The sequence below is a fragment of the Physeter macrocephalus genome, chromosome 9 (assembly GCF_002837175.3).
Source record: "Physeter macrocephalus isolate SW-GA chromosome 9, ASM283717v5, whole genome shotgun sequence".
NCBI classification, from domain to species: Eukaryota; Metazoa; Chordata; class Mammalia; order Artiodactyla; family Physeteridae; genus Physeter; species Physeter macrocephalus.
This window is the reverse complement of record NC_041222.1, coordinates 10,653,659-10,678,209: the sequence shown is the minus strand read 5'-3', so window position 1 is coordinate 10,678,209 and position 24,551 is coordinate 10,653,659. Positions and strand designations below refer to the sequence as shown.

General features: G+C 46.8%; 1 protein-coding gene across 4 annotated transcripts in view; it reads right to left on the bottom strand.

Moving 5' to 3' along the window:
* Positions 1 to 24,551, bottom strand: part of TNC (tenascin C) — a 95,710-nt gene that overhangs the window by 41,306 nt on the left and 29,853 nt on the right. For 3 of the 4 annotated variants that reach the window (XM_028493596.2, XM_024126180.3, XM_055087008.1), the window contains exons 3-10: positions 21,506 to 22,915; positions 19,954 to 20,217; positions 18,524 to 18,639; positions 17,606 to 17,762; positions 13,853 to 14,122; positions 12,885 to 13,070; positions 12,554 to 12,643; positions 10,868 to 11,131 (exon numbers count right to left, since the gene is read on the bottom strand). In XM_028493596.2, coding sequence (XP_028349397.1) covers positions 10,868 to 11,131; positions 12,554 to 12,643; positions 12,885 to 13,070; positions 13,853 to 14,122; positions 17,606 to 17,762; positions 18,524 to 18,639; positions 19,954 to 20,217; positions 21,506 to 22,915 — 2,757 coding nt within the window. Of the gene's footprint in view, positions 1 to 894; positions 1,168 to 1,777; positions 2,051 to 2,611; positions 2,769 to 2,820; positions 2,937 to 10,867; positions 11,132 to 12,553; positions 12,644 to 12,884; positions 13,071 to 13,852; positions 14,123 to 17,605; positions 17,763 to 18,523; positions 18,640 to 19,953; positions 20,218 to 21,505; positions 22,916 to 24,551 lie in introns of all 4 variants that reach the window. The other variant, XM_055087009.1, reaches the window with a different exon arrangement.

Here is a 24,551-nt window from a genome sequence, read left to right as displayed (position 1 = left end):
AGCAAGGGCCAGGTTTATTTGGTCTGTATGAGCAAGGAACACAATTCATTTGATTAGGTGATGTGGGCGGCATTTTCAAAACACAGTATGTGCAGAGAAGGGCATGGGCTTAGGGCCCAGCATAAAAACGCTGTTCCCCCAAATCAGGCTCGTTTTCCCATGGTCTTTTTTAAAGTTGTTTGTAGAAACCGCATGACCGGCACAGAGTTTTCTATAACAGATGGAGTTGCACGTCTTCAGGGGACAAATTGAGATGAATGGTTTTTCCTCTCCGAACTGAATCAAACGCTTTGAAGTCAAACGTGACTGTCCTTTCTTAGAAATAGCCCTGCCCTTGAGGATCTGTTAAGGAGAGAGAGAGACTTGGCTAACTTCAGCAGAAGATGATAGATCATTTCCAAGGTTATTCTGTGCAGGTCTGACTACCAGATGGATGGCAGTAAGTGACTCTGAGGCCACTCATGATAAGATTTCTCTAGGAAGTTCTGACCTTATTCTTGTGTCACAGCCCTACTGTTTACGCTATTTATATTATGATATGTTGCTATCTGATAAATTTAGCTATTTGGCATATTCCAGATCTACTACAGGAGGGGTGCTTTGCTGTGCACTTTTGTTCATCATCTCATTTACTGCTCATGACAGTGTTCTGAGGTAGGAGTATTATCTCTGATTTGAAGGTGAGAAATGAAGGCTCAGAGGTGTACCATGAGATGCCCAAGAATATTCGGCCAGAAAGGTGGAATTCCAACCCGCACCCTCCGGAGTTAGAGCTTGTGTTCACGCTGCCTGCCAGCAGCTTTGAGAGAGGGCCCTGGTACGTGGGGAATTTTCTCTATTCCAGCGAATTGGCTGACACAATCAGATCCCTGGTCTGGGAGGAGGGTTGTATACCTGTGAGGACCTCCACAGCAAGGGGCTGAGTGCTGCGGCCCCTGACCTCGCCGCGCAGGGTGACTGTATAAGGGGTACCAGCCCTGAGGCCTGGGATTTCCGCGGAGCACAGGCTGCCAGGAACCGTGAGACGGTGAACTTCTTGGGCCTGGTCAGCCTCCCGGATCTCAATGACAAACTGCTCATAGATCCCATCTGGGCTGGTCCAGTCCAGTCTGAGGGCATCCCAGCTAACCTCAGTCACCGTGAGGTTCCCCAGATCTGGAACCTCCTCTGCATGAGAAGACAGAGTTGCTGAGTTACTAAACAAGGCAGTTGCATGCTGGGATTCAGGCGAGATGGCATTTTGGCTGAGGTTGGGGTGAGTTGTTTGGTCAGTGTTGATCACAGATGCGTGATTTACAGCAGGTGTTGAGGACACTCTAATTGTTGGCACTAAAGCCAGGGCTTTTCTAATCAGCCTTTGGAAATGAAACATAGTTCTCAGAATTGTTCACAACTTCCATTCTTGACATACAAATGTTGCTCTGGGGAGTCCTCTGATGCATTCTTAAAATGAGCTCAGATCAACGTTTTCTTTTTCCCCACTCGCAGAATGTGCTTTCCAACTTCTTAGCTATTATGACTGAAACTTGCTTTAAAAGAAAAGTCACCTCAATTTATATAAAAGAAGAGTAGGTGGAACTTTCCATGGAATTGGCTACCATGCTCTGACTAGGACTCGGCCAAATAAGGGACAGGACCTTTGTATGGAAGCAGGGATGATTCACCGGTATTTCCCACTGGGGCAGGGGCCGAACCCAGTTTAGAGCAGGGAAGAGCGTTGATCCCTCCTTAGCAGAGACAGTGGGAGGAAACAAATTAATGAAGTAGTCTGGAATACCTGTCAAGACTTCAACAGAGAGAGGGGCTGTGCTGAAGTCCCGAGTCACCCCGCGGATGGTGACGCTATAGTGAGTGGCTGCCTTGAGCCCAGGCAGGTCCACGGACCTCAGTCCTCCCGGGACAGTGAGGTTTTGGGCTGCCTCCTCTGTGTCAGTTTCCTGCACCTGAATGAGAAACTGCTCGTAGGCTCCTTCCGGAGCCGTCCAGTGGAGCTTGAGGGCATCCCAGCCCACCTCGGACACCGTGACCTCTCCCAAATAGGGAGCTTCTCCTGGAGAAGGACAAAGAACTAGTTTAATGATCAAATCACACACCAAGATCCAGGAACTCCTTAACGCAAGAATAGGCTTTATATTACTTTTTTTTTTTTTTTTTTAAATGTGACTTTCTTTAGATAACCATGCAGCTTCCTAAATTTGAGAAATAGAGCCAAGGGGGTGAGGCGTAGGAAAACATTTGTGATCTTATTTCATTAAGGAATTGCCCTAGCCTCCAACAGACAAAGAGATTATTATTATTTTTTCCTTCTAAATATAATGCCCTAACATGCCTCACCAGGAGGGAGCCTGTTTGTGAAGCCAAAGGTCCCTGCCGTTGGGGCTGTGTGTACAGTCCCCAGGCTGGGCTATGCACAGCCCCAGAGGCTGTGGTTCACATGGGGTGCAATGTGAAAGCTATACCCCAGGAGTTGTGCGGCTTCATTTCTTCCCATCATTAGGCACCATAGTGCTAGAACTTATCAAGTCTATTCAAAAACGAGTTGCGTCTGATTATCCTTGGGCAGGTTCCTGTTGGGAAAAACAGAAGCTATAGACAGAAAGGTAAGAGGTACCTGTGGAGGCCTCAGCAGAGAGCACTGGTGTTCTATAGCCCCGGATCACCCCGTAGATGGTGACTCTATAAGGGGTGGCGGCCTTGAGGCCCTGGATGTCCACAGCCCGCAGGCTGCCGGGCACCGTGAGGTTCTGAGCTGCCTCCACTCTGTTGGCCTCGCAGGCTGCCGGGCACCGTGAGGTTCTGAGCTGCCTCCACCCTGTTGGCCTCCTGCACCTGAATGACAAAGTGCTCATAGGCCTGGTCAGCTGTGGTCCAGTTGAGTTTGAGGCCATCCCAGCCAGATTTGGTCACGGTGAGGTTTTCCATTTCAGGGGCGTGGTCTGAATAATGACAGAGACGGGGTCGGTTAAATCATTCCTGAAATGCTTTCCATCTGGGAACTCAGAAATGGCAAACCCGCTGCCAATGCTGCGAGACCATGGGGGCCCCAGGGCCACCTGCATCCCTGAGCCATGCTGTCGCCATCAAGACACCAACAGAAAAATCAATAGAATACTTATTTTGCCTTGTTGTGTATTTGGGTTTGTCTTTTGAATATGGTGTTTTCCTACTGACCAGTGTCCTGTGGATTTGGAAAATGCTACACGTCTGGGTTAGTACTGCTCTGGGCTGCAGTTTCCACTTCGGAAAGCGGCTCTCATCTTAAAGGTGAGATCATAGGAACAGACTTCGGCTACTCTTGGGATTCTTGGTCTGAGCCGTCCAGCCTTCTGTATTTTGAGGAAATTGCCTCCTCTTAGATTCTCTTCCTTTCCGTGCTTCCTCAATCTCTCCTGGAAGGCATGTTTTATAGTCTCTTTATGTTGGGATTTTTGTCAGTTTCTGGGGCTCAAATCAGTTTACATAAACCACTTCAGAAAGATCAGAGATAAATTAACACAGTACAAGTAAGGCTGTCCTGAGGAAGTCACTGAGTCTTTGCAAAGCTGTCCCTCATTGGATAGAAAGAAAGACTGAGGTCCTGGGAGAAATAGCTTATTAAGCTCAATTAAAACTTGCCGTCTTTATTCGTCTCTAGAATGAGCAAAGCACGGAACACTCACTTGTCTGAATGCATATGCCTTCAAGGTGATAATTTGCCCAGGGCTGAGCCTAAATGGACTTTGCATCACCTAGGAAGAAAGGATTTTCTCTGGAAACAGATCCTCCAAACAACAGAGTAAGAACTGCCTTGAGCTCATTTAGGTGAACAAATTGTTTCTCTCTATATGCCTCACATTGGCTGCTCGTTTCAAATCAGTCCTATCTGTCCATTAAGGCAGACGTCTCACTTGAAAATCTTAGCTTGCAGTTGGATAGAAGATATCCTTTCAGAGGGGAAAATGTTTCTTTTCAAGAATCTGTTTGATTCAGACTTTTCTACGTTCTGGGGAAGGTTCTTCCTAATTGTTCCATTTTGGCAAAGCTGACACTCCTTCAAATCTTGTTTGATCTAGAACAGCGGTCTGCCAACTGTGATCTGAGGGTCAAATCCAGCCTGCTGCCTCTCTTGGTAATAAGTGAGCTGACAACAGTTTTTAAATTTTTAAATGGTTGGAAAAATCCAAAGAAGAATACTTCATGACAGATGAAAGTATATGAAATTCAAATTTTGACGTCATAAGTAAAATCTCATTGGAACTCAGCCGTGCCCGCACAGTTACATATTGCTGATGGCCGCTTATGTGCTGCAGTGGCACAGTAGAGGAGTTGAGACAGAGACCATATGGCCTGAAAAGTCTAAAATATTTACTTTCTGGCCCTTTCAGAAAATGTTTGCCATACCTGACCTTGACCTTCATTCTACAGACTCCTCATTCAACCCAAATCTGTGTCCTGGAGCCCTTATCCAAGACCCCATAGCAGTTCTTAACCACACAAACATGGTCTAGGTGAGAAAAAGAGGACCCCAAGCTCCAAGTGATGTATCTACTTGTGGGGAAAGAAAGGGAAGAAGATCAGCTATCTTTTAACCCAGTGGCCCTTGTGAGGCCAGGAGCAGTGCCCCAGTTGTAGCAATTATCTCCCTGACCTTGGGATTTTAGCACAACTAAACTCAGGAGTGTGTCCTTTTCAAATATTCCAAGAGCCCTCATGCATGAAGAGACATCAGACAAAAACCAGTCTAAGCCAAACTGTAAAGTTAAGGAAATCAATTCTGTGGCCCATAAACTCTCCTTTTTATCCCACTTTCTTTTTTTTTTTTTTTCTCCTGCTGCTGTCAAAACTTCTTGTCAAGAACTTAGCTGACATTGATAGTTGACCCCCCCTTGTGTGAATTAAGTCAGTGTTTCCTCTCAGGTAACTGCCTTTTAAGTTCTTTCTCTAATTATGCCATAAAGCATATTTTTTTCCATGAAAGAGATTTCAGGTACCAGGTTGCAAGAGATGTGGGGAGAATTACCTAACTGGGGGAGGGAGGGGTTATGCAGGGGTTACAGATTGTCTGTTAAGCTGTCGTAGTAAAGATGGTTGGAGAGAGGAGGAGATCCACATTAGAAAATGTCTCTTCCTCATGAGAACCACTGTTTTCTTTAAATCAGCTTTTTTATATGCCACGGATACTTTGTACAATGTCCTTCACATCCTGCTTCATCTCTTCTTACAGTGGATATAGTAATTTTCATAAAATGTCACGTTGCTCAGTAAATGGTAATAGTCATGGTGATGATACTTCCACCTTTTTTTTTTTTTTTTGTGGGGAGGGGGTTAGGCAGATCAAGAAAAAAAATCAGTTATATTTAGTGCTGTGACCGTGACCACTGCTGGGTGGGTGCTTTTGGTGCCCGACCCAAAACCCTTCACTAAACAGATGCTAGACAGATAAGTAAAAGGTGTAACTTCAGTGAATAAAATCAGCAGATAAATTAAAGGGAGGCAGGTAAGAATTATGAAAAGAGAGGGAAAAAAACGTGAATAAAAATACAGCAGACAACAGTTGAGATCGAGACCGGAGGCTTCACATCAATGCGGACTCTGCGTTTCAACAGCGAATGACACACTTGTGGGCTTACTGCCCCAGAAGCCCAGTGTTTCCGTTGTGTAGTTCCATACTGAACTTCTTGGCCTTTCTTTATGAAAAGGCTGTTGTCTTTTTCTTCCAGCTGTGCACTGGCACCTACCCTCTGAACAATGTCAGTGGGCCTGGGAAATCAGAATTTCAAAATCCCATGTCTGTGCTCATGGTGAGTTGACCAGCTGGCCTGGGGGAATTTCTGGCTGTGCCAACTTTAAATCTTTAGATTTCCACCGTCTCGTAGATGGCAATTACCAAGCGCTGACTGATGAGGAATCCACTTTTAGTGCTCACCGATGGGAGAGAGAGTGATTCTCCAACGGCAGCGGGATGGCCACATTCAAGCCTCAGGACCCGTAAGGGTAGATTAAATTGCTTGGACCTCATCTTGTAAAGTTAATTGAAATTAAAAGCCTCGCCTGCCTTAAAACTTTCTGGTGACTCTTCACACCGTCAAGAATGGAACCCAAGCCCCTCAGCATGATATTCACTGCCCTTTGTAGATGGTACTGATGACGTCTGTACCCTTGTACCCTGTTATCCCCAGCTCCATCACACAGCAGGACTGTATGGCTGGTGTTTCACTAACATAAAGTTTCTCATGCCTTTGAGCTTCTCACATACTGTTCCTCCAGCTGGAAATGTCGTTACTCCCTTCTCCACTTGCCCAACTCATTTTCCTTTTTTAGGATTCAGCCAAGTGTCACCTCTTCCAAAAAGCCTTCTCTGATACGCTGCCGTCACTTTGCTCAGGTCTGGGATGGGTATCTGCCTCTGTGCTCCTGTAGCCTCCCACACTTTCCTCTAAGCAGACTAGTTACCCGCCTATGATTTTGGTTTTGCTTCTCTCATTCTCACTGCAATGTGCACCATTTCCTGAGTGGAGGGGTTGTGCCTTTCTATTCTCTATACCAGCGCTGCCTGACCCGTGGCAGGTAAGAAATAAATACTTGTTGGATGGATAAATATTTGACTAAACTTCAGTTTGCTCCATGAGAAAATCAAAATGGAAAATTAGAGCAGAATGTTTTCTATTACTTGCAGCTGTGGCTAAAAGCAAAATTCCACCTCTCTGCTTCCCAAACCCTTGAGAATTACTGGGGTATCACTGTCAAGTCTTACGCGGTGTGGGAGGATGCTTTATTGGCCTTGTGTTTCTGCATATCCTCCCTGCTTTACGTCCCTTACTGCTCAAAGGAAATCATGGCCTCCACTTCAAGCAGGGTTTTGTTGAGTTTATTAGAATACAAATATGGGGCCAGAGGGGGAGATGCCTGGCACATACTCATTTTGTTCCATGCTAACAGGGATAGTACCTTTTTTCTTTCTTTCCTTCCTTTCTCCCCGCTCCGTCCCTGGCTCCTTCCCCCCATCCTTCCTTCTTTCTTTCCTTCCATTTTTATCCAGAGTAAGCTTAATTAAAGACTCCAGGAGAATGACTTCCCTTCCCTTAATCCTTAAGAGAGAGAATTTGGGCCTTTGATACAGAGGTGAAAGAGAAAGACCAGAAGATTCAGTGGAAATACTGCCTCTGGAGGAGCTGGGGTCCCCAGATGCTCATGAAGCATATGCCACGTGTTTGGCTGTGTTCAAGGTACTGGGGCTGCAGCCCTGGATGAAGGAGACAGAGTCCTTTCTGGCTAGAAGTAGGAGGCAGGCCGTAGGTAAGTAAACCAACTAGTGAGTGATATCAGGTAAGTGTCACGAGGAACTCTGGAGCAGCAGGAAGGGGTAAATCAGGATAGGCCACCGTTTTAGACTGGTTGACAGAGAGGTCTTTTGAGATGAGACTTGAGCTGAATGAAATGAGGGAGGTGCTGGGTGTAGAACTGGGAGAAGAGTGGTATCTAGGCAGCAGGAGTAGCATGTGCAAAGGCCCTAAGGTAGGAGCAGGCTTGGCCTACTTAAGGAACAGCAAGAAGGCCAGGGTGACCACAGTGAAATGAGCAAGGGTGGGAGTGACGTCAGAGAGATGGGAAGGACCAGACTCTGTAGGGCTGTGTAGCCTGTGATAGGGTCTTTGCATTGTATTTCAGGTGTGATGGGCAGCTAGGTAACGCATACTTGTAACTTAACTTGGTGCTGCATCAAGGAAAAGGCTTGCGCTTTGGCTCAATGCCATGGCTAGAGCCCTGGAATTCTCTGGGAAGAACGCTTTGGGGCAGCCAATTTCACATCTTCTCTGTAAAACCCACAGACAATGAGCGACACTTTGCAGACTTCTGCTATTAAGAATCGAGTAATGCAGAGCTGGGAATCCCTTTCTTCTGACATTTGAACCTACAACCCTTTGACGTTTCAGGACTCATAACCACATGGTACATTCCTCTAAGCGCTCCCACGTTTCCTGTTTCTTTTTTCTCCCCCCATGTGTTTACCAAGGCCAGGTGCCTGGACTTCTGCTTCTTTACGTCTTCCACAACATAGTCCTGCTTGCCTCTTCCGTGTCTGTCCAAACACTTCTTCCCACGTTAAGCCTAATCTGATGCCCAGAAGGCATCCCGTGCTCCCACGGCGCCCCACACCCCTAGTTACAGCAAGTGAAGGTGTCTGTTTGCTAGACAGTTACCTCCTTGGAAGCACAGACTGGTCTTCATTGCTGTCGCATCCCCAGGACTTAGCACGGAGCATGGCTGTAGTGCATTATTGACTGAGTAAATGAAGGAGATATTTACTGGGAGGATATTGTAGGAGATATTTATTGGGAAGATAGACTTCAGGAGATGGAGAGAAATGTCCACCTCACTTTTTTTTTTTTTTGCGGTACGCGGGCCTCTCGCTGTTGTGGCCTCTCCCCGTTGCGGAGCACAGGCTCCGGACGCGCAGGCCCAGCGGCCATGGCTCACGGGCCCAGCCGCTCCGCGGCACGTGGGATCTTCCCGGGACCGGGGCACGAACCCGCGTCCCCTGCATCGGCAGGCGGACTCTCAACCACTGCGCCACCAGGGAAGTCCCCACCTCACTTTTAATAAAATAGTTCTATGGAGAAAGCCATAGAGAGAAATATTCTAGAGACAGTGGGACTGTCTCTAAAAGGGACTTTGCACATTTTTCCCGTAATGAAGAATGTCTTTCAATATACAACGTGATTTCTTTGAAACAGTGTTAAAGAGGCACAGCTGGGGAAATGAAACCTCTGAGCCCTTGGGATGCCAAAACTGGGCTCTCAGTTAAGAGGCAAAGTAATTCCAGCCTGTGATTCACTTGAAAGCTTTCATCTCCCTGAGCGGCTAAAGCCTGGGGATTCCCTGCTGGAGATAGGAGATAAAGTGGCTATAGCCAGAGGGTAAGATGACTGAGTGGAGATAGGAAACTCTCTTTAATCTAGCATTTGTAAAACTCAGGGAAGAGTGAAGAGAGAGGGAGAGAGAGAGAGGGAAAGAGAAAGAGAGAGGGAGGGAGGAGGAGGGAAGAGAAGAAATTCCCTCTCGTTTCTCTGATTCATTTGTGGTCCCTTCGCATCTTATAACAAGCTCATGTTTATAAAGCTGAACCATTGAAATCTCTACCGTAGATTTATTTCTTCCCAATTTATTCTCCCCTCCCCCCTCATCTATGATCAAGCTACCCCCTCACCCCCCCGCCCCCGCCGAGCATCCTTGATGATCATCTCATAGCTGCGTGAGAAGCAGTCCATGCACAGTCAGCAGAATTGACCACCTGAGCTCACTTTAGACTTTCTGAAGAGGCTGCTCTTTGTCTACTAAATACCCCTTCTCTCTCTCTTCCTTACAAACTACCACAATTTTATGTGGGCGGCAACATGTCCCGCCAGAAGACTGCCTTTCCTAGACTCACTTATAGCTAGAAGTGGCCAGTGAAATGCGAGTAGAAGTCATTGGTGAGGGTTCCAGAAAGACTTTCATCTAGGAGGTACTTTTTTGTTTTGTTTTGTTTTGGTTCTTCCTCCTTCATGCTGCCTAGAACACAAATGTGAAGGCTGTACTGAAGTAGCCATATTGTGACATGGAGGTAGGTGACTTTGAGAATGGAAGCCAAGGGCTAAGACTAGTGGAACAGAAAGCTAGAAGGAGCCCAGACCCCTGATAATTTGGAACTGCTGTGCCATCCCTGAACCACCTAACCTCAGACTTATTTTATGAGAGAGGAAACCAACTTGTATCTTGCTTAAGTGACTGTTATGTGAGATTTCTGTTATATGCACCTGAAAGTATCCATAAATGACAAAGACGCTTCAAGGCATTTCCAAATCTGCCCATCGGTGCAACACATTTTCTGCTTATGGAGACTCAGCTGGAATAGCATCTCTGCCAAGACACCGTCTCTGGCTGCTCCTGACTCCCCCATTCACTCCCTTTCCTTGTCTGAGTGCTGTCTAACACTCTGGCCATCTGGTCTTCCCCCGGGGACTGTGAGGAAGTGCACATGAGTCAGAATAGCAGTGCTAAGTACGTGACCCATTTTTTTCCCCTCAAATATTAGCATACTACAATATATTCAGTGGGTTCTCAGTACATACTTACTTATTAAATTGAAACTAAAGACTATTACTTGTCAGACCCTGAAGAATTCACATTTTTCCCCTGAACCTCTTGAATATTTGGGGGCCAAAGTTAAATGTGTATATTTTCATATAGGAAGAACTGATTTTTTTTTTTTCTCAATTTAGCCATTGAGAAAATATGGAAGCAGGTACAAAGAACAGGATACTTGGGCTAGAAGGGATACTGGAGGTCAGGATTAAGCTGTCATGGAAAAACAAAGTTCACCTCTTAATGACCAAGGGAAAATGAGAAGGCCACCGTGGAAGGCTCAAAGGACCGTGTGCAGTGTTTCAGGTAACCTGAGAGGAAAGCAAAAGACCTGGAATAAAAACAATTAATGGGAAAAAACCAAGGAATTATTCCCACCATCTTGGTCACCTTGAAAAGAAATAAAATGAAAAGTTAATTAATTGTGCTAAAGAGGGAGGAAAACGAGAAAAATTTAAAAGATTCTGTGAAATGCACAAAATTATAAAAAAAAAAGAACCAAAGACAAACACAAACTTTGATGCTTTAAGTTCTCCTAGGAGGAGATATTTAAAAACCACTAGGGAACTTTGCTGTTGATGAGTCAGTTGACAGGAGGAAAAGATAGGTAAGTAACTCTTTCAAATGGGATTTAGAGCAGTCATGAGTAGAGACTTCCCCACGTCTTCCCATCTGGTCTTCTCATTTGAAGACAATCTGGCTGATGGATCTGCAACCTCAGAATCAACAGAGGGTGCGGCGAGAGCTCAGAGGCTGACCTCACCTGTGGATGCCTGTACCCGTGCCGGCTTGCTCTTGTGCCTGCCCTTCTCTGCCGTGAGGAGGATGGTGTATGCCTGCCCAGGTTCCAGGCCTTTCAGGACGTAGGAGGTGGTGCCTCTGGGGAGCTGCACCTCCACCGGCTGGCCCGAGGGAAGACTGTAGTTTAAGCGGTAACGGTCATACTTGGCCAGCGGCGTCTGCCAGATCAGGGTCACGCTGGTCTCCGTAAGTTCAGAAACCCGTAGGTCCTTGGGCGCGTCCAGGTCTGAGAGGAAAAACAGAGAGTTGAACACCCTTCAGGCTTCAGGGCAGGACTGCTTCTGGGGCTGAAAGCTGGTTGTGGGCTACAGTCCTAGGTCTGCCATAGCGCTGTGTGGCTTCAGGTGACTCGGCTGTCTGAGTCTCAGTTTTCACCTTTGTGAGATGCTGTTATTGTACGGTACCTCACTGTGGTTTTGAAAGATTAAAAATAATATAGTGGTATATCCATACCAGGTAGTGATACTCAATTAAATGCATTTAAAAGGAACTGATTATTGATACAAGACACAATTTGGATGGATCTCAAGAGAATTATTCTTAGCGAAAAAGCCAATCTCTAAAGGTTGCATATTGTATGATTCCTTTTATGTAGCATTCTTGAAATAACAAAATTGGATGAAGGCCAGATCAGTGATTGACAAGGATTAAGGTGAAGGGGAGGGTGGGGGTTGCCTTGGCTATAGAAAAGTGTAGCAAGAGCAACCCATGGGATTGGAACTATTTGGTGTCTGACTGTAGTGGTAGATTCCAAAATCTACAAGTGGTAACATAGAACTAAATACACACACACACACACACACACACACACAGAGCTGAGTGAAATCTGAATAAAGTTGATAGACTGTATCAATGTCAGTTTCCTGGTTGTGATAGTGTTCTGTAGTTACACAAATGTTACCAGTGGGGGGAACTAGACAAAGGGTACAGATCTCTCTGTGTTCTTTCTTACACTGCATGTGAATCTACAATTACCTCCAAGTAAAAAGATAAAAAAGAATATGTATAAGTGCTCAGTACTGGATCCTGCATAATGACCTCCCCACACCAGCCACACTTATCATCGTAGTCCCAGGGGGAGATAAGCAGGAAGCTGGTGGAGAGGTAAAGGGAAGAGTTTTCTTTTTTTTAACAAATTTTCTAGAAAAAACAAACAAACTTGCAGAAAGAATCAGTGGCCTCAGCATCCTCACTCAGAGGCTGGAGCTGCAGAATGCAATAAGTAAGAGCAAAGGTTGCCTTAAACTACGCTCCTGCCACTTATAATCTATATGATGAGGGTATGCAATACAAGTTAAGTGTTTGCTCAGACAAAAGCCCCCAGATGTGTTTTGATGAGTCAGTGGTTTATAAAAAATTGAATCGGTTGCCAACTTTCAAAAGTTTGTAGCTCTCTGATCAAGTCTGGTTCCAATTTTTTGTAAAATATCCCGTCCCCCTTCCCGCATAGAGAGTAGCGTTATAGGATCATTCACATGGGGCGTGCGTATGCTACTTTTGAATGTGGACATCTGGGCTGGATGATCCTAGAAGGCCCACTTTCCTCTGGGCATCGACTATTTCTTTGTAAGTAGGTTTCCTGCCTCCTGGGCCCTGTTGCGTCTGCTGCTGCTAGTCCCGTGGAGGTGGGAATCCAGGCGGGCCTCACCTGTGGCCGCATTGATGGTGGCTGGGTCGCTCTCCTTGTCCCCCTTCACGGCAGACACTCCAACGCCATATTCAGTTCCTGGCCTCAGACCTAAGAGGGAACATGCAGGTTGAGATTCAGCCCAGAACTGGACAGACTTTCAGAAGGCCATAAAAATGGCCCTGAACTAGTCCCTGAAGGCTACGATTTCTCAATGTCTGGACTGTTTCACAGCCTGACTCACTGATGCCCAAGTGAGATGGATAGCTGGGAACCATTTTTTTTCACTCTTGAGGGTTGCAACGTGGGGACATGCCCCCAGGGCCAGTTGGGTCAGGGATGCGGAGCTCACCTGTGAGTGTAGTTCTGGTCGTGGTTTGTTGCCTCCTGGGGACTTCTACCTCAGCATGGTCACCTCCAGAGATGGGTGCGTACTTAATTCTGTAACTGTCGGCGGCCGCCTTGACGTTCCTCCACTCCAGGGTGATGCTGTTGTCTGTCTGGGAGATGCGGCGGAGATTTCTGGGCGCATCCAGGCCTGTTGGGGAGAGGAAGGGGCATTGGTATTGAGAACACCAGGCACCAGGAGAGAGGGAGTCCTTGACAGTTCAAGGGGAGACATGAAAGGTGCCTGCCAAAGGAGCCTGGAAGACACCCCGACATGGACGGGAGAGAAATGACAAAATTGCCCCCACACTCCTGTGGCTCAATAGCTAATGCACACATCTAAACAAATACTCCATACATGACACTGTCCTCATTATTAAAGCGCATGATACCTCAATCATTCACGTTTTCCACCGATTTTGTGCTTAATAAAAACTGTACAGAAACTTGCAAATAAGCTCTGTGACTGTAGGAACAGGTGTGTTGCATTCATCACTGGATTTTTAACAACTCACACGGAGCTTACCGAGCTCTGAAAAATTATTTAGTGAATGAATGATTGACACTTCGGTACGTTTAAGATAGTGCTGTAGGCTAAGAGGTTAGAAGGCATCTTTGTCATTTATGTTTTCCATATACTGCATTTTATTATTAAAATATTTATTTAAATTTTGTTTTAACCAGAATGTCTGAGAATCTCAGACCAGCATCTTCTATGTAGGCAAAAATTTTCTTTTGCCTTAGAAGGTTATTTGGGGTAATATTAATCAATCAATTGCTACAGTATTTTAAAATAAAACTTAAAGGAATGAAAATCCCCTTTCCATTGTTTCCACTGTAAAAGGAGCCTGGAAGACACCCCGGCATGGAGTGGGGATGGGAGTGTGGCAATCTTTCCTTTCCTGGGGCTGTTAGCAGGGGGAGGCCCGTTACCTGTTGTGAAGGTCTCTCTGGCGGGGTTGCTAGACATGTCGGCCCTGTGGGAGATGAGGGAAACCTCGTACTCGGTGTCTGGCTTCAGGTTCCCGATGGAGTACTGGTTCTCCTCGTGTGTGAGGTCGATGCTGGTTCGGTCGCCTGGCACATCTTTGATCCCGTATGTGAGCTCAATGCTGTCGATCTCGGCCAGGGGCTTGGACCAGGTGATCAGAGCGGTGGTGTCCGTAACGTCTTTCACTTCGATCTGGCTGGGGGCGTCCAAGCCTGTGACAGGCAGAGGACAGAGGGGTTTCAGAGATCAGGGCCAGTGCCACGGGCTGAGCAGAGAGAGGGCTTGTAGGCTTCCAGATCCGTGAGTGTACGTTCAGGTGCATACTGGCCAACTGGCCTTATTTTGTCTTGCGGAACCTCAATTTCCTGTTTGCTATGCTCTAAGTAGGCATGAAGAGTGAGGCAATGACTGTCTTGACAATGTATGGAAAGTTAGTTTTGATGAAAATAATTCAAGCAAGAAAGTCACGGCTATCTCAAGCCTTGCCTGTCTTTGAGGCCTCATCTTGGCCTTCCTCCTGCCCTGCTGTGCACCTCCTGCCCCACCCACTCTGGGCTTCCTGCTCTGACAGCATACTTCTCCTCCAAGAGCACCCCTTGTTGTTTCTCACCCCCGGCCTCTACACTTGCTGTTCCTCTGTTTCTTCTTCCTGAGATTGCTCCTCTCCCTCTAAAAATCTCCTCTTCATCCTTCAAAATCCCACTCATATGTCACTTTCTAACAAGAACCATTGTCTGACCCTGTTGCAAACAGATAAACACATACTCCTTCCCCTAGGGGTATCAAGTTTCAGTTTGCAAGATGATTAAGTTCTAGAGATCTGCTGTACAGGATTATGCCTCTGGTTGACAGTACTCTATTGTGCACTTAAAAACGTGTTAAGAGGGTAGATCTCCGGTTAAGTGTTCTTACCACAGTCAAAAATAAGAGCTTCCTAGTATTATGCTTTTCTCACTATTCTGTAACGGATTTCTCTACGGGTTTATTCAAACCGTATTATACAATCTAGATAGGGTCATTCAGAAAGTCGGTCTTTGACCTTTTTGAATCCCGAGTGTAGCACCAGGCTTTGCCATTTATGTCTTTACTCTTTTTTTTTTTTCTAATTAGGTAAATAATTCTAATGCATTAAAACATTATACAGTAAAACGTACCAGGCTGAAAATTAAGATATTAAAGCATTCAGTCCATGTTTCTTCATTTTTTAAAATAGTTAAGTTTGTGTTTTCAGCACTGGTTGAGGAAACAATATCAAATGAAAGGAACTTGGTTTTATAAAGGGAATTAGAAGGAGGAATAATTCATAGCTGATTGTGAGAAGCCTTTAGAGGCTAGTTTTTGAACTCTATGAGTTGATACATTAGTCTCAGCTCACAGATGTTGAAGTTGTGAAATCCACGATGAAAATAATACTGCGATTCAGCAGTGAAGCCTCCCGTCCTATGAGCTTCAAGGTGCTAGGAAACACCCGAACCATACCTACTACCTTTCTTAACAGCCCTTTCATTACAGAAGTTGAGATTCAGTCAAGGGCACCGATCTCGCCCTAGGTTCACAACCCTTCAATACAGGAGATGAGCGTTGTCTTGTGCTCACTATGTGCGAAGCACAGGGCTTTGTCTTAACTCTCATGACTGTGCTGTAGGGAGGTATGTGAACCCGGTTTCCAGACGGTGGGTCTAAGCCTTAAAGAAGTGGATCTACCCAAGGTGATGGTTATTGGTGAAGCTGGAATTCAAGCTCAGGACTGTTTGGATCCAAAGCCCAGGCTCTTTCTCCTTTAAACGATGCCTCTCAAAAATATTTACATATCAGAAATGGGTGTCATAAAATCTCTATATAGAGTTGAGAGGGAAGGAGCTAAAGATGAAATTTTGAAGATCCTTTAAATCTGGAAAAAGATCAGGTATCAGCAAAATAAACAGGTAAGTATCTGCCTCTCAGTGTTGTTATTTATGTGATTATGAAACTTCAAATGTTGGGATGTTTGTCCTTCAAGAAGAAGAAAATAAAGCAGCCAATCCCTAAATTTAGATTAAAAAGAAAAGGGCAGATGAAAGAAATGTCTTTTGTATTTTCAGTGGGCCGTCTCTATACCAAATAAGCATTTGCTTAATCTTTTCTATGCCTTTCTGGTGATCTAATGATTTTTTCTTGTTGGTACCCGCCTTCTACCTACCACAGTGCGATGTTGTCAGGATGATGGAAAACACTTGCTTATAAAAAAGACAATCTTATGAATTGGATCTGAGTTAAACAAAATGTGCAAATATTTAAATGCAAGATGTTCTTTCTTGTCATTAGTAAGCAGATTTAAATTTTCCAGTCACCCCCTGCCAAGAAGAGTCAATACCTTAAATAGTTGGCACTATGCTATCTTGAAGAAGATAAAGAGATTTTCCCAAATGTCAGTGCAAAAGAATTTTATTTGTTTATTTATTTATAAAAATTTGCTTCTTGATAGAACAACTCCAAATTCAGGATTTTTATTCCCCCCACCACATGATCTACCAGTGCCAAATCCTACTCTACACTCAGGAAGTTCTGATCTCTTTAGCACTGAGTCACATTTTATTTAAGTTCCTGTCGAAGGCATGGAATCAACACTCTACAGAACCCAGAGCCTAGTCAATGTCACTGGTAATGGGTTTAAAGTCATAAAACTAAACCCAGGCTTAAAATTCTGGCCCTGATAGTATTAACCATGTGGTGTTAGTTAAACTGATTCAGCTTCTTTAAGCCTCAGTTCTGACTCTTGAAAAATAATAGCATTAATATTTTCCCTACCTTTTCCATAGGACTGGATACTAATATTAAATCAGATAGTATGGTAGATTATTTGCTAGAGTCTCACTTATTTATTTTCCTGTATCGGTGCCCCTTGGAAATGTCACTTTGAAGCTTCTCGCATAAAGAGATGGATCTTTTCCCCCACCCCTTCAATCTGGACTGGCCTTGAGATTTGCTTTGATGAAAGTGACCCAGGGTCTTTTGTGAGCCTGCTCAGCCGCCGTGAGATCAGGCCCAGGCTAGCCCACCGGAGACTGAGGGACCATGTGAGGCAGAAGGGCACCATCCTGGCTGAGGCCATCCTGGGCCAACCAGCCCCCAGCCCATACAGATGCATAAGTGAGTCCAGTCAAGAACAGAAAAACTGTCCAACCCCAAATCACCAATGTGCAAAAGTATCATTTCAAGCCACAAAGTTTGGAGCTTGTTTTTTATGTAGCAAAAGCTAATTGAGGGCTTCCCTGGTGGCGCCGTGGTTGGGAATCTGCCTGTCAATGCAGGGGACGTGGGTTCGAGCCCTGGTCCAGGAGGATCCCACGTGCCGCGGAGCAACTAAGCCTGTGCTTCACAACTACTGAGCCTATGCTCTAGGGCCCGTGAGCCACAACTACCGAAGCCTGGGCACCTAGAGCCCGTGCTCCTCGACAAGAGAGGCCACCGCGATGCGGGGCCCACGTGCCACAACGAGGAGTGGCCCCCGCTCGCCACAGCTACAGAAAGCCCGTGCGCAGCAGTGAAGACCCAACGCGGCCAAAAATAAATGTAAATAAAATAAATAAATTTGTAAAAAAAAAAAAAAGCTAATTGATACAGATGCTCTGTAAGAGGGCATGTTATCAACCAGAGGTGCTTTGCAGTACAATCAGCTTTATCCTTGTGTCAGTGGTATTAAAGGTGATACTCACGGGTCGTTGTCACCCTCTTCAGGCCTGGGCCCCGGGTATTGTTTTTCACGATGTGCAGAGATATCTCATACTCTTGCCCCGGAGCTAGGCCAGTTTGCCGGTACGTGGTCTCTGGCCTCCGCAGGCTTTTGGTGATCTCTTCCTCATCTTCTTTATTCTGAAATATAGAGGCACCTTTGTAAGACCTAAGGAAGTATCAGCTCCTTCATTTATGTGATTCATCCATTCTGTATTCATGCCTTCCTCTTTCATTCTTTCATCTATCACTAGGCACTTACTAAGCATCTGATCAGTGTGGCAGGTGCTGAGGATATAGAGGCATGAATACAACTCTCAAGTTGGTTTCTCCCTCCCACAGACCTCTCTACTCACCCCTTTGACACTCAAGTCAAATGACAGGCATGAAAACCAAAGGAACTCTGGAGCCACCAAATCAATCCTTCTTTTCATGGACGAGGAAGCCAGCCAGCATCCCAGAAGTCAGGTCATTGTCCCATCTCCCACATAGCTAGTAAGAGGCAGAGCCTGACTTTGAACTCAGGGACCACTTTCCTGCCTCACATGTGCTCTTAGGCACAGAGAGAAAGGATACTCAATCTCAAAGATATGCCTGGAGGCATTCTGAGACAGAGACCATTTCTTATCTTCTTTGCCTCTGAGTGGAGATTTGTAAGACTGTAATGGGTACTCGGAACATAGAGATGACTTGCCATCTAGTTACTTAGGCTCTCAGCCCTAAGTGCCGTGCTTATTGACTTCTTAAGTCGCTTAAAAATAGATGCAGATGCACAGGGGCTACTTAGAGCCTTGTCCCCCACCAAAAGCCAAGGAAGTGAGTTGATAGAAAAGTCTACAGAGCCCTGTGAGCATCTTTCAGATTCTCGTGGTCAAAGGTGCCCACTCCTCTGTGCTCCTTACCATATTCCGGAAGATGACCTCCCACGTTTCAAAAGCGATGTCCACAGGATCCCACTCCACTTCCACAGATGTCTCCCTGATGGACTTGAATTTTAGACCTTCAGGTGTAGGCAGGTCTGTCAGGAAGAGCACAGAGAGGAGGTAAAGATGACTACATGTGTGATGGAGGGGACAGACATGATTCCACTTAACCCCACAGGGCTGTCTGTCAGAGCTGGAGTCTACTTAAGGGTTCTCCTGGGATGCCGTCTACTATGAGGCATCATGGAAATTAATATCAATATAAGGACCAACCATATGATTGAATATTGGCAATTTCATATGCTTAAACCTAATATGACAATAGACTTTGAAATCATACAGATGGGCTAGAATCTCCATCATCACTTTTGTGTGCTTGGTTGAGTTAACAAAATGCCCTGAGCCTCAGTTTCTTCATCCAAGAGAAGGAGCTAAGTATGCCTACCCCTTGGGAATGTTTTGAGACTGCTGAGTCCCACAGCGACTGCTGGCCATGGTCCCTGGCCTGAAGCACAAGTTTAATAAAAGCAGCCAATGTTACTATTACTAAGCAAAAAAGAACCGATTTCTAGCCACAGCTTGCTTTTTAGGAGCGGAGGTAATTATTCTGATGTTGGGCTCTTAAAGGAAGAATAACTTGAACCTTGATGTTTCCACTTTTGTATTTTTTAAATATGTAGACAGCGAGTTCCATAGAAAGGTAGTAGTAGAATAGAGTACTTAAGACTGCCAGCGTTCAAATCCTATCTCTACCACTTATTAACTGTGTGATATGGGATGAGATGCTTAACCATTCAGAGTCTCAGTTTCCTCATCTGTAAAATGGGTTAACAGTAGCTCCTGTCTCGTAGGGTTATTGTGAGTTAAATGAGTTAGTATGTGAGAACTTTCTTTAACAAATATTCAATGGGTTATCAGAAAAAGAATACATATATATGTATAACTGAATCACTTTGCTGTACAGCAGAAATTAACACAACATTGTAAATCAACTATACGTCAATAAAATTTTTATTTATTTATTTATTTATTGTGTGGTACGCGGGCCTCTCACTGTTGCGGCCTCTCCCGTTGCGGAGCACAGGCTCCGGACGCGCAGGCTCAGCGGCCACGGCTCACGGGCCCAGCCGCTCCGCGGCACGTGGGATCCTCCCGGACCGGGGCACGAACCCGTGTCCCCTGCATCGGCAGGCGGATTCTCAACCACTGCGCCACCAGGGAAGCCCCGTCAATAAAAATTTTTAAAGATTCATTGGGCTTAACTGGATTCCAGAGTTTTAACTAGTGTAACTGCATAAAGACAGCCGTAGAGCTACCAGGGCAAAGGTGAGGCAGTAACTCATGGGGAGGCTATGTACTGGACAGGAGGAGGGCAGTTGGGGCTGCCGAGAGGTGTTCTGCTCACTCACAAGTGGCCACCCTGGCGCTGACAGGAATGCTCTTCTTGTTCTCCAGGATGGCGAACACGCGGATGAGGTACTCCACGCCAGGCTCCAACTCCTGGATGGTGGTGGACGTCTGGTTTCCAGGGACGCGGAACTGCATTTCTAGGCCGTCTTCGTGAGTGGGCGTGTACACGATGAGGTACTCTGTGACCCGCATCTCATTTTCCCAGGCCAGGTTTATGGTCTCTTCTGTCACTTCTGTCACGATGAGGTCTTTGGGAGGGGACACTGGCAAGAATAAGGAAGGACAGTTTGGGTCAGATGGTGTCATAACGCACTCTATGAATTCTCTCTTGGTTTGTTTCCCTGGACCTGTCTCTTCCCCCAGTCACGGAGCCCTAAAATCCAGCTTCCATTTTCTAAAATGCAGACTCATCAAGGACCCTCCTGCTGTGACCCATCTTCAAAACCTTTGGTGGCCATCCCTTGCCTTCAGGCTAAAGTTTCAGGTCTACAGTGTGGCCTTCAGGGCTCTTTGTGAACTGGTCCCTCCGACTTCTCCACTCCCTGGACCTTAGTTCAGATTCAGGCCATCTGCATGGAAAAGTGCAGCCTGGGCTTGGCTTTCTGCTCTGAACTTCACGTCATACATTCTTAGCACTGGAAGGGTATTTTAGGCTCATCTGGTCCACCTCTTTCCTTTTCTTAGAGGTGAGTGAGGCAGAGGGCTTGCTCAACTTTGCTTACTCATCAAATTTGGAACGTACTTCTCCTCCTGGCCAGCCTGGTCTCCCTTCCAACCAGGCTTCCCTGGCTTGGCCATGTCAAACACAGAGCCGTGTGTTTGCTTTTATGTGCCAATGGCTTTAATCAAGGCAGAAAGTCTCCATTACGACAAGTACATAAGGGTGGATGAGGGAAGTACAAAGAAGACCCTCATTAAACATGAGCATTATCGGTCTTTGCTGTGTTTTCACTCAACCAGTGTTTACTTACTGAATACATGCCCTGTGCTAACTGCTGGGATAATGCTCCTTGAAGGCACTCACAGTCTTTGGGATAAAAGACAGCAACAAAAAGGTGATTTAAGAGAAGGGCCTGCTTCATAGGTGATCAGCACTTCATCTTTAGCTGAATGTGCATTTAAAAGTTTGTTTTATGTAATCTCACTGTCCATTCAATTTAGCTGAGTTTTTACTTCCATCCAAATGAGGGATTTAGTTCATTATTGGTTCCATGTCAATACAGAGTAGGAAAGAAGGCTGATGTTTAGCAAAAGGGAGGTGAGCGTTTCATCTACCCTCTTCGTGGGCACTGGGTGTTAAGCTCAGCGTAGATGAGTTACCCAGATTCAGGTACCAGCTCTGTGATGTATAAGCTGTGTGTCCTTGGGACAATTCCATAACCTCTCTGAGCCTCTGAGCCCTCAAATAGGTAGCTCTGTAACAGGTGAGTCAAAGAGTCTGTGTGTGTGTGTGTGTGTGTGTGTGTGTGTGGTATAACACAGAGTTCTCCAGTACATGCCAACTCGATGGTGGCTGTCATCACGCTAGTTCGCTGGAGCGCTGGTACTCACCTTGGGAGCAGTCTTCTCCGGTGTAGCCCTCATTGCAGATGCAGCGGCCGGAGACGCACTGCCCCCAGTTGCTGCAGTCGTTGGGGCAGGAGCGCTGCCCGCAGTCCAGCCCAGTGAAGCCCTCGTGGCACACGCACCGGCCGTCCACGCAGCGGCCCTGGCCGTGACAGTCGTCGGGACACCTGCGCTGCCCGCAGTCCTTGCCCGTGAAGCCCTCGTGGCACACGCACTGGCCGTCCACGCAGCGGCCCCGGCCGTAGCAGTCGCCGGGACAGGAGAGGTCTGCGCAGTCGGGGCCGGCGAAGCCGTCCTCGCACACGCACCGCCCGTCCACGCAGCGGCCCCGCTGGCTGCAGTCCCGGGGGCAGCGCAGCTCCCGGCAGTCCTCGCCCATGTAGGCGTCGTCACAGACACACATGCCGTTCACGCAGCGGCCGTGCTGGTGACAGTCATGGGGGCAGCTCATCTCGCCACAGTCATAGCCCTGGAAGCCGAGTTCGCACTCGCACCGCCCCTGCACGCAGCGCCCGCGGCCGTGACAGTCATGGGGGCACCGCAGCTGCCCGCAGTCCTCCGCGGTGTGACCCTCGTCGCACACGCACTGCCCGTTGACGCAGCGGCCGTGGCCGCTGCAGTCGCGGGGGCACCGGAGCTCGCCGCAGTCCGCGCCCGTGAAGCCGTCATCGCACTCGCAGTGCCCGTCCAGGCAGCGGCCGCGGTCGTGGCAGTCAGAGGGACAGCGCTTCTCGCTGCAGTCCGCACCCGCGAAGCCCTCGTCGCACACGCACTGGCCCTCGTCGCAGCGGCCGCGGCCGTGGCAGGCGTGGGGGCAGGCGAGCTGGCCGCAGTCCTCACCCGTGAAGCCCTCGTCGCAGTAGCAGGTGCCGTTGACGCAGCGGCCGCGGTCGAAGCAGTCGTTGGGGCAGATGAGCTCGCCGCAGTCGTCGCCCGTGAAGCCCTCATCGCACACGCACTCGTTCTCCACGCAGCGCCCGCGGCCGCGGCAGTTGTGCAGACACAGGGGCTCGTTGCAGTCCTCGCCGGCGAAGCCGTCCCGGCACACACAGCGGCCGTCCACGCAGCGGCCGTGCTCCTCGCTGCAGGGCACCGGGCAGGGCTCCTGGCTGCAGTCCACCCCCGAGTAGCCTTCGAAGCAGACGCAGGTCCCGTTCATGCACTTGCCCTGGTCATTGCAGTCGCTGGGACAGGCCAGCTGGCCACAGTCCTCCCCTGTGAAGCCCTTGTCACACATGCACTGCCCGTCCAGGCACTGGCCTCGCAGGTGACAGCTGCCTGGACATTCAGGCTCAGAGCAGTTGGGGCCTTTCCAGCCCGGTTCACACACACAGCCACAGCCTTCCGTGCTGAAGTTGCCCCGGCCGCTGCAGAAGGGCTTGGTGTCCAGGCGGCCTGCAGGGAGGGAAGAGAACAGAGGCTCTCCACTGAGCACCAGCAGCCCGGTTTCTTGGTTTCTAGCCACAAAACCCAAATTCAGATTCAGCCAGAGCAGGGTTGCACCCTCAGGCCCCATCTGGCTTGAAAACCACTTGCTTATCCTGTGAAATCAGTTGGGGCCTCATCTAATGATACTAGGTGGGAATTCTTAACCTGCACTCTGAAATTGTAGGTTCATGTGCAGATTTTGTGTGTGTGTGTGTGTGTGTGTGTGTGTGTGTGTGTGTGTGTGTGTGTGTGTGTGTGTTTCCATCCCTGGGGAGAACTCCCATAGTTTTCATCAAATTTTCAAGTATTCCCCTGACCCAAAGGTTACGAATCACTGCCTGTGCAATGCATTATGCTGGCCTGTGTTGTTACTTTTCCCGTACCTAGCCAAGGTCAGACATACAGGAGAGTAAGTGTTTCACCAAGAAATAATTGTTGAACTGAACTCAGTTCTGATGCCTCGACTCAATAGCTGTGCTGCATTTGCAAAAAAAATTAGATGCTCTGGAGCTGTTTCTTCATCGGTCAGGTGGGACCAGTGGCCACTTCCCTGGGTAAATCAGGTTAAACGAGGACATTAAGGACCTGCTGTTGTGCTTACTGTGATTTCCTTTTGCAGAGTGTTTTGGGTCGACTCAAGGTGTTATATGTGACCAAAACTTTCTAAATTTTTTGTAACTGAAATGAGGCAGCTAAGAAGTGGCTTTCTAATTCTGTAAGGACAACTTTGCATTTGGTTCAGCCCTCACAAAGCTCATGTGCCTCCATCTTTTTTCCTCTCTATCCTGAAAACTGTGGTGGTGGGTGAATACGAGGAATACGTGGTCAGGGCTGCTGTGACTCTGGCTCTCTGTAATGTCTTGGCTTAACTTGCAGCAGTGGCTGGTGTGGTCTCCATGGAGCCAAGGAGAAGAAACAAACAAAACTCACTCCATTTTCTCTGCATCTAAATGCAGTTGAATTAATACACTTTATCTCCTTCCTGACAACAGGAGGGAAGTCAATTTTAAGAAAAAAGTTGGCTTGGAAAGTGAGAATCTAAACCTATGTTGTCTAGTATGGTAGCCACCAGACACACGTGGCTTCTAAACAACTGAATTGTGGCTAGTCCGGATTGAGATGTGCTCTAAATGGGAACTACATACACACTGGATTTCAAAGACTTAGCATAAAAGAAAAGAATGTAAAATATCCGTTAACAATTTTTGTATTGATGCCAAGCTGAAAGATTATTTACTTATATTGGATAGATGATTAAAATCATTTTTACCTGTTCCTTTTTTCTTTCATTAATGTGACTATTGGAAAAGCTAAGATTAATTATATACATGGCTCAGATTACAGTTCTAATGGACAGCACTGCATTAACCATTTTTTTTTAAGCCATTCTTTAGCATTAGTCCTATTGTGTAACTCCCCCCTGCGTTTTGCCAGGGAGTTGACAGAAGTGGAAGATAAAGTAATTTGTGCATAAAGAAAACTTTTTTGTTGTTGTTGCTTTTGCCTTGGAAACCTAAAGGATGTCCTATAGTACTCTCCACTTACAATTAGGGCTACTCTTTTTTTTTTTTTTTTTTTTTTTTTTTTTTTTTTGCGGTACGCG